We start from the raw sequence: 12,493 nt of genomic DNA on the forward strand, positions 1-12,493 counted from the left end.
AATGGCAGAATGAATGGAAGGGTGGATTCAGAGACGCTGCAAGGCGGGAGGGTGGGTTACAGAGCAACTTGCAGCGGCGGGAGCCCGACGAGCGGAATAGGGTGGGGGCTCTCCCAGCGTCTGACTGGGACCCATAGGAGATCCACACTGGGAAGGGGGAAGAGAAGGATTCCAAAACTGAGGAGGGGGCCAGACTCCCCATTCCCCGACTGCACGGTGCGTGGGGAACACGCCCAAGGACGGCGTGAACCTGAGAGAGGAGGGATGGTTCTGCGCGCCTGCGGGCGCTGTCCGCGGATCTGCGGTGCGGGATGCGGGCCATGGGCAGGGGCACATGGGTGGATCTTGAGGCTTGGGTGATGCTGTCGGAAAGGATCCGAGTTGGAAGAGATAGGGAAAAGATTGAGGATGTGTGTGCCTCTGTGTCGTGTCTGTTCATGGTCTGTGCGTGTCTCGAGAAAAAAATGTGTGTCTGTCCTTCTGTCCAGCTGACTCTGTTGGCCCCTTTTCAGACCACCTCTCCCCACCACCCTCCTGCTTCTTCCCCTCTCGCTGCTACCCCCCAAAGGACGTTTGGAGGACGAGAGCAGACCAGGTGGGGAGGGGGGTGCGCAGGTGGGGGGTGACTCAACTCCATCTCTCTCCATTGCTTAAAGGGAAGATTTAAACGCGATGGAGGGGGGCGTGGAGGGTGGGAGTGCAACGTCAGAGATCGCCGCTCTCTGCCACCAGACCCCTCGTCCGCATCTCCTGCCAGAGGGGTTGGGATTGGGGGCTTGGACAGTTAGAGGTTCCGGGGGGATGGGGGGCGATGACGCACAGATTGCGCAAAGAGAATCCATCAGCGAGCCGGGTCCAGTGAAGGGAGACCAGCCGTGGGCGGGAGTGGGGGAGGACGGAAATGAGGAGGGGGGCAGGGGAGAGGGGAGGGAGGCAAGGGGAGCAGCCACTGCAGAAATGAACGGGAGGGAGGGAGGCTGGAGGGGGGCTGCGGTGCAGGCAGAGAGCTGTGCGGGGGCGTGGGCAGGGAAAGGGGGGAGTGGAATGACACATGCCAGACACACAAGGACTGCGGACACGGGTGCCTGTGGGCACACACAGGGCACCCGCGCCCTAAGACTCTGGAAACCGGGATCAGAGCTGTATGTCAGGAGCTCAGAGACTCTTTCAGAACCAGTCCTCAACCCCTTCCTCATCTCTTCCTAGCACTGACCCTCATCCTCTCCTCTCTCTCCCTCTCTCTCAAACTCTCTCTCTCACACACACACACACACAAACACACAAACACACGCTCACGTGCTTTCCCTCTATAGCCAGCAGTGGCTTCTCGGTTCCATCAGTGGCTCCACTTTCCCAGAAGAAAACCCATCAGCTCTGCGGGGAAAGAGGTGGGGAGAAGTAGAGAGAGAGGAAAGAGAGAAGAGATGGGGGCAGGAGAGGGAGGCAGGCAGGCAGGCATCTGGAACAGGTAAAGCATCAGGCTAAAGAGAAAAAAAATAGGAGAACCAAGGTGACTGTGAAGATGCCAAAGAAGGAGAGGAGGGGGCAACAGACCTGAGACTGTGCCGCATCCCCTCCCCGGACTATCTAGGACATCCCTCTGCCCCTATGGGTTCCCCTCATTCGTCTTCCTCCTCAACCCACTCCCCTTTATCCTCCCTGCCTGGTTACCGAGAGCGGTGGAATGGGGGGGGTCACGTTACCTTCCTGAGGAGGATGAATCAGAGAGAGATGGCTCAGACATCTGTTGGGGGGAGGGGAAGCCATCCAAGAGAGAAGGAAAGAGGGAGGGAGGGAGGCGAGGTGGGGGGGGGGGCAGCCTGAGAGGCTGATGGGGCTAAGAGACCAAGTATGAGATGACGGAGATGGGCATCTAGAGAAATTGTTTGTGTTCCTGTGGGCTTGTATATGTGCACATGCATGTACATACGTGTGCATTGCGTTTGTGTGTGTCCTGAGATTAGTGAAACATAGGGGGAAAGAAAAAGAAATGGAAATGGGGGGACCAGTTGTGTATTTAATCAGCTAGAGAGTGGATGGGCATGGTAGTGTTCCAATTTAAATATGTAATTTTCTCTTCTAATCTGCGGAGCTGTGTTTTTGCCTGTTTCCAGGTGTCTCTGTAAGTGTGAGTGTGTGTGGGTCCTGATCCCTCTGAGTGCCTGTATACCTGTGCGGTTGGGAGTTTGAGTGCATCCAGTCTGGGTATCTGCTGGTGTCTGAAAATTGTGCCTGGCTTGGTGTGTCAATAATATGTGTGTCTTTGTGCACTTATCTGGGTCCTTCCATGTCAGTTGATGTATGTTACAGGTTATGTGGACTGCTATGTGCTTTTGATCTTTCCTGCCCCTCCCCCACTTACCTTCACCTCTAGATTTCTGTGCAGAAAAGCGTCAGTATCCTAGCCACTCATCTGCAGCCCCCAAGTTCAAGTCTTGCCCCGCGTTTTTTAGAGTGTTCCCTCATTCCTGCATTCTTCCCCAATGCTTTCCTCCTCCACTCCGCCCAGAAGTCCAGGGGAGCTTCTCAGAAATCGACATCCCAAGAGTCTCAGTCATTATGACACGGGGGAGAGGGCAGTGAGATGGAAGCCAGGGAAACAGATTTGGTGATTCCACAATCTGGATTGTGTCTGCATGGACTCTGAATCTCTGGGTCTCTTTCTGCCTCTCTCTATCCCAGTTCCCTGCCTGGGTCAGCTCGTTCACACGTACCCCACCTCTCAAAAATGTGCTATGCCCTTCGCACCTGGCTGCCTCTAGGGGCTTCTGGAAAAGAGCTGGACTGGGGACAGGTTCCTGGAGTTTGGAAGAGGAGGGAGATGGCAGGAAAGAAAGAGGAATGAGAGACAGAGCTGGGAAAGGCAAAGCTGAGAAGCGGACCAGGAGGGGATGCCTGGTGTTTGCTCTGAGATGTTTGTGTAAATCCGTCTCTTTATCTTTGTTTCTGAATCTCTCATACTCTCCAGGAGGGTAGTAAGAGAAGATGGGCTCCAACCAAGTAATGATCCAAGCTGAAGATTTGGAAAACCCAGGGAGGGGGTAGAGCACTGGGTCTTTTCCCTGAGAAGGTTTGGGAAAGGAAAAGAGGGCAGGGGCTTGGGGGTCCCCGCAGCTCACCTCCCCTCTCTTCCTCCCTTCCCCGCAACCGGTGACTCACCTCTGCAGCCTTTCAATGCGTCAGCTATGGGGGGGACAGGCAGGGAGGGGCACTTTATGAGAAAGGCAGGGGTCTCCACCTTGAATTGAAAGAAAGTGCTGAAGAACCCCGTGGAAATGACCCCATTAGAACACATCATTGCCTATCCCCTGCCCACCCCAGTTCAGGAGGGTGGGGAGTCCTGGGAAGGGGACTGGGAGAGAGCTACGGGCCACTGGTGGGTCTGGGAATGATGAGTAATAAAGGGGTGCTCACCCTGATTTTTAGTCCCAGGGTCCCATTCCTTCATACCCCCACCCACTCCTGGGTGGGGGAGGGGAGACCCAGCAAGCTGGGGGAGGGCAAAGCCGCAGAGATGAGTCACCAAGAAAGGAAAAGAGAAAGAGGGAAAGAGACAGAGATGAGGAGAGACACAGAGACAGCCACTGGAAAGACGGAGAAAGGAACACACACACACACACACACACACACACACACACACACCCCTGAAGGTGGTATCCACAAGCTAACAGGAGAAAGGAAATTTTGTACTTCCATAATCCTGAACCAGCCTCTTCCAGCATCCACCTGTCACACAAACACACACACAACAGTATCATTCAGAGTTACACTGATATCCTGAGACACACCCACTTACACAAACACAATGTCACACCTGGTCCAGCAGAGTCACCTGTCCAGGCACATGCTGAAGATGTGACCAGTGTAATGGAGGTTCAGGTTGAGAGCCCTCGATTTCTTTTACACAGGATGGTGGGAGGGCATAAAAGCCCTAAAGGAATATAACTTCAAAAATCCAAGACTCACAGGCTATGCCTTGCATACGCGACGATACACACAGTCCCCTGCTTCCCCATCCACACGTACATAGTAACCTATCAAGCGCCTCCTCGTCAAGAAGCCACTTGGAGTACCTGATTCTGGGGTACGCCAGGCCCGTAGCCCCGAATATATCCCACCCAGACACCCCCTGATTCGTACACACATGTACAGAAACACAGACACACAAAGACGCCCATGGACACACTCACACGGACGGAAACCACCTTGCGCTGCCTTGCCCGCGTCCGCACACGTCCTGGCGCCCCCGCGTGGTACTTTTCGGGATCGCAGTCTCCGCCGCTTCGGAGCTCTGCTCCCGCGGGGCGGCGCCCAGGCTCCCTCCACCTCTTCCCCCTCCGTGCGGTGCCCACCCAGGAATGGGGAGAAAGCAAGGGCGCTGGCCGCGAGAGAGCCGAGAGCTGGGAGTTAGATGCCTGGATCGTGGGAATGAGGCAGGCTGGTTCTGGATGCCAAGGGGAACTTGCGAGAGAGCAAGAATTTGGAGCAGCGGCAGACTCCCAGGTCCAGGGGAAAGCGAGGCCGGGGGCTAGTCCAAGCGCCGTGCCGCTGCCCGCCTCGGTTCTGAGCAATCAATTCTTTCTGCCGCTTGGCTGGTGTGGGGGGGTAGGGGCGCGCAACGGCCAGCAGCCCTCCCCAGCTCCCCTCCAGGAAGTCATTAGCCCCAGTGCCACAGGGCTTAGAGATCCTCTCTGATACAGGCTGCTGGGGAAGGGGGAGAGGACAATGCAGCTCATCCCTCCCCACCGAGAAGAAGTGAAACAGACACAGAAGGTGGGCCAAGGGCCCGTTTTATTGCAGTACAGTCATGGTTGAAGTGACAGGGAGGAGGGCAGCTTGGTTAGGTGCAGGAGGCAGCCAAGCAAGGCACAGCAGCGCAGCCGGAACGGGGGGGAAAGAAGGGAGCAGCGGCTGTCTGCTTTGTCCACCTTCTTCCACCTCCTGGCGCCCTCCTCTGTCCATGTCTTTGATTCCATCCCCAGCGAACCCTGTGCTCGCTGTCCATTGTCCAACAAGAAGTTCCAGCTACAGTGAGGTTCTGAGGTATGCTCTGGGCTGGGGACACCTGGTTTCTAGTCTCTGCCAGGCTACCAGCTATTGTGAGCCACTTGGAAGGCACTTGAGTCTGAGCCTCTCTCTCCTCCCTCTGCGGGAGACGTGAGGATCCCGTGTAGGAGACATCGCTGTGCAAATGCAGCTGTTACTACTTGCATTTAAATAGAAGACTGTCAAAGTCCACAAAAAGCATAAAGGAACAAGAGGATGGGAGGGGTGTCCAGAAATATCTGGAGGAGGGGGTTCCAGTCACGCTAGGAGGCAGCCTGGGTAGAAGCAGGAGACAGACTCGCACCAGGCTGAGCGACCTGCCCTCCACTACACCAGGCTCTCCACCCAGAACCCTCTGGTTCACGGGCCTGCTTCGGGTCCCTGGTTGGGGGCATAGGGAAGGGAGCCTGCAAAATAGCACCACTGTGCAAAGTTGGAGGAAACCCCAGTCAGAGGAGGCAGCCTCAGAAAAGTGCATCACCAGAGCGTAAGCAGGGGCCAAATCGGGGTGGGGCATTATAAATCTATTTCCTTTACAGGTCCTTCTCCATATTACACACAGGGCGGGTGATGAAGAGACCATGGAGAAGGGGAATGGAGGGGCAGACAAATGGACAACGGAGAACTAAGAGAGGTCCAGGCACGGGAGACTGAGAGGACGGTGAGGAGAGGAGCAGAGGGCAAGCTCTGGGGGCCTGAGAAAGATCGGGAGCAAGAAAAGTAATACGTATTGGGCAACTGTGCTCCTGGCCGGGTACTGGGCATTGCACACACGCTGCCAGCTTCCATCCACGACGGGGCAGAAGGGAGAAGCCACAAAGGGCAGAGTACACTCCCAGGCTGGGGCACGGACAGGGAAAGGCTCCGAAGCTGTGAAGGAACCCATTCTTTGGTAGGGAGAGGGAATGGGTGGACAACAGAAGCGCGAGTGGCTTCCCCAAACCCGGCGGTTCAGATCAGGTTGTGGGCAACTGCGTTTGGGGGCGCTAGAGTCAAGATGGCAGACAGAGATGTGAGGGGAAAAGGGGAGGGAAGGATGGACTGCGGGTAAGTGTAGGCGGCAGAGCCGACGGCCGAGGGCAGGGGGAGGGGCGGAGCTTGAAAACAGCAGGGGCGGGGCTTTGGGGGGATACGAGGAAGGAGGTGGGTCTAAAGTGCATCTTCTCTCCCCTCCGACTGGAGAGGCCTTAGATGTCGGCCTCCAGCAGGTATTGTTCGGTATAACCCTTGACCAGCTCGAGCCCCAAGCCAGCCTGGCAGAAATCAGCCAGCTGTAACCACAGCTGGGGCGCCAGGAAGAGCTGGCACATGACGTTGAGGTGGACGAGACGCGGGGCCTGGCGCTGCAGATGCCACAGAAGCTGGCTCTGAACCTGCGCGCCTTCACTGACGAAGGTGTAGATGTTGACGTAGCGCCACATGCCGTTGCCGCCAGGTGGGATGGGGAAGGGGCGCGTGCACAGCGTGAGCACGCGCGGGCGCGCGCGGCTGTTCACGCGCCACTCCAGGCCCTTGGCCGCCAGCAGGCTCAAGTTACTCTCGCTCGGCCGGTAGGGCTGCCAGTCCTGGATGATGGTCCCGCCCGGAAACACGTCGCGCTGCACAGAGGGCGACTGCAGGGGAGGCGGCCACGACGCCGCCAGCCTCCGACACGGCCTCCGTGGGCAGCGGCGAGAAGGCCCGCAGAGCCGCCAGCCGTGCGCCCAGCTCCTCCAGCAGGGCCGACACGTTGAGCTGGACAAAAAGGATGCCCTGGGGGGGGGGCACGAGTGATCGCGGGGCGGGCGGCGGGAGGGCTGCGAGCCCGGCTCCTCTTGGCACCGTCACTCCCACATTCACACCCACGGGCTCCCACCTGGGCCCCTCGAGGGCCGACCGTGCGGGGCCGGGTGAAGTGGGGTATGTGAGAGCATGCAGGAACCAGGGGCAAGGCCTCCGAAAACCTGGATCCCCAATGACAGTGGAGATCAATGTGGAGTAGTCAGGGTCGTGGGGATGTGGACCCTAAGAGTGGAAGCGAGGGAAGCTGATCAGTCAGTAGGATGCGGGAGACGGAGGGGAAGGACAAAGGCTCAGATTAGGATGTTTGGGTCCCTGAAGAGAGGCGGGGACGCTAAGTCGGGACGCCTGGGCCCCAGCCTCCTGGAGTAAGGATGGAGGATTTAAAGACGGGCAGTCGGGAGCTGTTCGACTTTCCCTGGGCAAAAGGGCCTGGGTAAGGACTGGGAGTCCCAGGGCAGGGCTCATGGGCGCCCCCACTCGGCAGAGCCGGGAGCGAAGGAAAGCCGGCAACTGGCTGCATATAGGGTGACAACGCCCGGAGGCCCCTCGGGGACAGGCCCGCCCATCCGAGCTCCCTTGTCCTTCTCACCTGCTTGGTGATTAGGTGCTATTGCTTCAGCTCCCGGGACCCCAGCTGGTCGTCCCGGGTGAGTCGTGCCACCTTGATCCCCGGGTGCCTTCGCTTGACCAGCTGCGAGCAGAGGCGCTGCAGCATCCCAGCCACGTCCTTGCCGCACTCCCAGGGCGCCGCGCGCAGCCCCTCCACCAGAGCCGTCTCCCCAGCGTCGATCACGTGCACCGACCCCAGGGCGATCTGCGGGCCGAGGCCGTTAGGGGGCCCCCGCCCCGCCTTCACCCCCGCCAGGGCTCTCCGTTCAAAGGGCTCGCCTCTTCCCACACGCTGAGCACTCCGTCGTCACCACCCCGGGCGCTGGGCCAGACCCGGGGCCTGCCCAGGGAGCTCTCCTCAGCACTTGGGTCTTGGATTCAAGAGCCCGCGGAAAGATCATTCGCGGGCGTCTCTTCCACCTCTTAGATGCTCCAGACCCCTGAGCATCAGGTCCTTGCCCACTCGCCACGCCCCCTTTCTTTGGCTCCACTCCCAGGAGCCTGCTACTCCCAGCTTCCTCTTAGCTCCGCCCCGGAGCCCATCTCTTAGCTGCTCCTGCATTCAGGCCCTCTTGTGCGAGAGTTCAGTCTACTCAGGGGTCCAGACCCCATTCTAGCTGCTCCCAACCCCAGACTACCCCCTCTTGTCTGCTCCCCTCTTTCTGTGCTCGGAATTCTAAATTACAGAGGCTGTCAGGTTCCTCCGCTATTCCGAGTTCTACACATCCGCCACGCACCCTCACTGGCTGGGCCCCTGGATCCACACGCCCTTCTCTCTCTCTTCTTTTCTTCTTTTTGGGAAATTTCTTCCTGTAATCCTTGCTTCATCTCCCACTCAGGCTACCCCTGCTCTTCCCATTCCTCAGAGTTTCCTGTTTGGGTCAATGGCCTGTGGTACCCCTTTGGCATCCAGCTCTTCTTTTTCCCCTGCCCAGAGACAGGACGAAAGAGAAAGGCCCGTCCCCAAGTCCGGATGATTCCTCATTTCCAGATCTCTCTCCTCCAGACCAACCAAATCAACCAATCAAATCCCCTCTTCTCTCTTTCAGCCAATTAGAATTGTCCACTCACATAACCTACATAAGCCTCAGTAACCAACATCCCAGGGGACACACATACCAGCTACTTTGAGGAGGGTGATTAGACTTTTTTTTTTTTTTACAAGAACATGACCTAGGTTTAGGAGATGGGACCAGCAGGGGCACCAAGGGGTGGGTTAGGGATAATTTTAGCTTCCATGTCACAAACATGGCTTATGTAAGCACAGTGTGGTTCCAACACAAACAAGCTTCAAAACCAGGGCTCCATCTCCCGCTTTCTTTTCCGTCTAATTCTTAGGCTTAAGACTCTCCCAGGTAAGCTGGGGTGACGTTAAGACAGCTCAGGCCAGTATCATCAGAGGGCAGGGAGAAGCACAGGCTCTTAGAGGATCTTAGAGCCCCTGCTATGGCCACTAGGGACCGTCAGGTTCAACCCATTCCTTTCACAGAGAGGAAATCAATCAAGGCCCGAGATGGTTAAGATCTTGCCTAAGGTGAGTCAGCTTGGACAAAGCTGGGCTAAAAGTTAAATTTTCCTGGATCTCAGGCCAGTGGGGAGATCTCCGACCCCAGCCTGAAGAGCAAGGATAGGCATGACTGGGTCCTTGGCAGGAGTCAAAGTTTCCAAGTGCTAAGGGTTAAGCTGACTCAGAAGCAGAGATGAGATTGCGGGAGGAACACACACTGCCCTCTCCCCACCGTCAATAATTTCTATGCCAAAAATGAGCTCAGTCAGATTACTTGCACCAGGTTCTGGGGATGATGAGTCCCAGAGAGGAGCAGGTTATCTTGTGGCTCCCATCTGGATCTCCAGACAACCTCATCAGCTGTTCATGGGTCCCTGGAACATACAAGCTGGTACTTCAGGGATATTCCAGCAATTCCCCACTGCCCCCATAAGGGGGCAGAATGTGAGCAACTTGTAGACCGGAACACATCCTACTAGGTGCAGACATTAGGCTCCATTTTCCCTCTTACTTTCAAGATGGGGAGACTATTGCCAAAGAGTGTCTGCATCTCAGATAAAGATGTGTGTAAGGGGAGGGGATTCCCAGGGTCACAGGAAAGAACGGGGAACTTGCTAGTTCACCCTGCATTTTTTCTTCCCCGGCACTCTACTCCTATTCCCTTTGGGGGAGATGCAAAAGTTCTAAGGTCCTTCAACCCTGGAGGAGGTGGGAGCTGGGAACAAAGCAGGTCAGGGGTAACAGGCCAAGTGAAAGCAGCCAGCTGGCCCCACAGCCCTTGCTCCACGCTCTGATCCCTTCCCACCCTCCAATGTGGCTCCTTGAATTCTAACTCCCATTAGGTGTCTAGGCAGAGACAGAGGCAGCCCTGTGCCCCTGGGCACTATGGGAAATGTAGTCCAAGCACCCCCTGGACCAAGCTCCAGGAAAGGGGGCAGCATTTCCTTATCATCCTTGTATCCTTTCTCTCAATCTCATAAATATGAATGATCCACTCTGGCGAGAGGATGATTGGAGTCGTCGCTGGGCATGCCGGGAGCCCATCCCCCACCCCATCTCTCTCCCACCAAACACACCTGAAATATTGATGGCCCTGAGGTCGCAGCTTCTCTGAGCTGGAACACGGAGCAGAGGAAGCAGAGAGAGGAGAGGCGGAGTCAAAGAGACCGCAGCTACACAAAGCGCCCAAAGAAGAGAGCGAAAAGGACTGGAGCCGAGGCAGAAAGGAGACCAAGGCAACCTGGAGACGATGGGGGGTGGGGGAGAGGCACTGATACCAAGTCACAGACATGACACCTCGTGACACAGGGCACAGCAGATGCCAAACAAGTCCTAGCACGCGCCCCCTCCCCAAGGAGACCAGAAATAGAAAGCAGCTTGACACACCCCCTTCTCCCCGTGGTGTGTGGTGGGGAAAGGGGTCACGGGGAGGAGAAAATCAGCAGAGGCTGGAAGAGAACAGAGACTTGAGAGCAGAGGCAGGGGAGACAAGATGAAGTGAGGCAGGGGCAGGGGATGAGGAAGATGGACCAACGAACTGGGGAGAGGGGGTGCCTCAGAGGACCACGATCATGGAGAAGGGGCGGCTGTATTGGAGGGTGGTCCCCGGTCTTTTGGGGAAGCAGGCGGGAGGGAGATCCCGAAGGAAGCTGTGTACTAGGCAGGGGGCCCCCTGGGCACCAGTCCCACCAGACTGGGACAGGTGGGAGCCAAATGACGATGGGAGGCGGAGGGAAAGCTCCTCTGAACACCTGGGCGAAGTCGGGTCTCAAGTTATCTGGGACGCGGGGCTGGGATGGGTTGGGCGGTAGGAGGCGCAGAGGCTCTCTTCCCCTGAGGGGCGTGGCTTTCTGCTGCCCCCATTCCGCGGGGGAGGAGCATGCCAGCCCCTCGCCCCCAGGCCTGGCTGCCCCCCTACCTCTCTCAAGCCAGGGCCAGGGACTGGCTGCTGAGAAGCCGATCGGGGCCGGCCGCGCAGACAGCGAACGGTACCTAGAGCGGGGTCACCTCGGAGCTCCGAGGGTCAAATTCCGATGACGCGCGGGGACCCGGCCGCCGCCGTCCGGTCCCGACTCGGAGTTCCGATGCGAAGGCCGGGTCTGCTCAGTCCTGCACGCAGGCTCGGGCGCCCAGAGCTTCGGGATTCGGGCGGTACGCGCGGTCGCTGCTCTGCTCGGGCTCGGCCGAGGGGAGGAAACCCCAGTGATGCAGAGGAAACGTGGCGCGGATCTGGAGCGGACTAGGTTGCCACCGGGGGCTGGCGGGCGCTGGGGGCAGGCGGTGGGGTGGCGGGCCGCCTGGGAAAGCGGAGTGGCCCCTGGGCGGCGAGGTGGGCGCTGCTGGGTGGCCTCTAGCCTTGCAGACGAGAGTCCGCCCCTTGTCCCGGTGGGGGGCGGGACTGAGGGTGGGGAGGCGTCTTGAGCGTCGGTGGAGGGGCCTGATTGCTGGCTTAGTTATGGCCCCATGCCCGCAGCATCTCTATGTTGAGTCCGGGAATATCCCCCACGCCCAGTCCCCCTTCTCCGGGAGCCACGCCCCTACCTCCCGCAACGTCAGCCCCATTCTCTGACCTCCGGCTGCTAGACAAGTAACAGCGGCTGGAAAGGGGACGCGGACCCCAACACCCTGGGGACCTGGTCGGAGAAACTGATAGAGGAAATTGGAAACCCATGAAGATCAGGAAGGGTAGAGACACCAAGTGGCAGAAGCCAAGAGCTGAAAGGAGCAGAGCAAGGCCAAGACGGGTCAGCCGGGCCACCACTCCCCGGGGGTCGCCGAGCAGCCTCACGCCCCCCTCCCAGCCCTCCGCACTGGCAGGCTCAGCTCCACTCAGCCACGGACATCTCAGCCGCGGGCATCTCACCTGCCATCAGGCAGCAAGGCCCCCGCGGGGCAGCACGCAGAGAGAAAGACTTCAATGTACACCTGGGGACACCCGAGTACAAGAACACAGACCTCTGTGCACACGGCTGGGCACCCGTGCTAACCCGGTGGGTGGACGAAGGGGGGGAGGGAGAGCGCAGTGCAGACCCGGAACCGGAGTGGCTGCAGCTCTGCTGTTGACTCTGGACAAGCTGGTGACCCAGGCTCTTAACTCCTGGGAGCTCCCCACCCCATAAAGTGAGACAAAAACACCTGCAGTTCTACCTGCAAGGAACCAGGAAAGGGATGGATGTGAACGTCCTTTAAAACCTGTAAAGTGCTGCAGAGGATGGGACACCACCCCCTTGTCTCCACTCTCGTTCCTGCCCAGCTCCCATACCCCCCGCTTCCCACAGAAGTTGACCTCTCACCTACCTCATCCCAGTTTTATACTTTCCAAGGTAATCACTCCATAACCTGGTAATCCCACTGGCTGTGCTAATGTGAAAAGATGGAGGATCGTGTTCCTGGACTTCCACACACAAAGCCACCCCAAGAGTTAAAGGGATCAGAGTCATCTCTTGACTTCAAGGCCAATAGGCCAATAAATAAGTCACTCAACCTTTTTTTAAAAATAAGACTTCCCCCCATTTCTGATTTTTTGAAACTGCTAACACACTGTGCATC

General features: G+C 57.8%; 1 protein-coding gene across 1 annotated transcript; it reads right to left on the reverse strand.

The window, feature by feature from the left end:
• Positions 1 to 4,800: 4,800 nt before the first annotated feature.
• NAT16 (N-acetyltransferase 16 (putative)) lies at positions 4,801 to 11,814 on the reverse strand. The gene is given in 5 exon segments (XM_067705226.1): positions 4,801 to 6,665; positions 6,667 to 6,798; positions 7,418 to 7,729; positions 11,060 to 11,241; positions 11,808 to 11,814. Coding segments are annotated over 5 exon segments (1,065 nt in total). The 3' UTR covers positions 4,801 to 6,233.
• Between the last annotated feature and the right edge of the window lie 679 nt (positions 11,815 to 12,493).

The sequence above is a fragment of the Pseudorca crassidens genome, chromosome 15 (genome assembly GCF_039906515.1).
Source record: "Pseudorca crassidens isolate mPseCra1 chromosome 15, mPseCra1.hap1, whole genome shotgun sequence".
In the NCBI taxonomy this organism is placed as follows: domain Eukaryota; kingdom Metazoa; phylum Chordata; class Mammalia; order Artiodactyla; family Delphinidae; genus Pseudorca; species Pseudorca crassidens.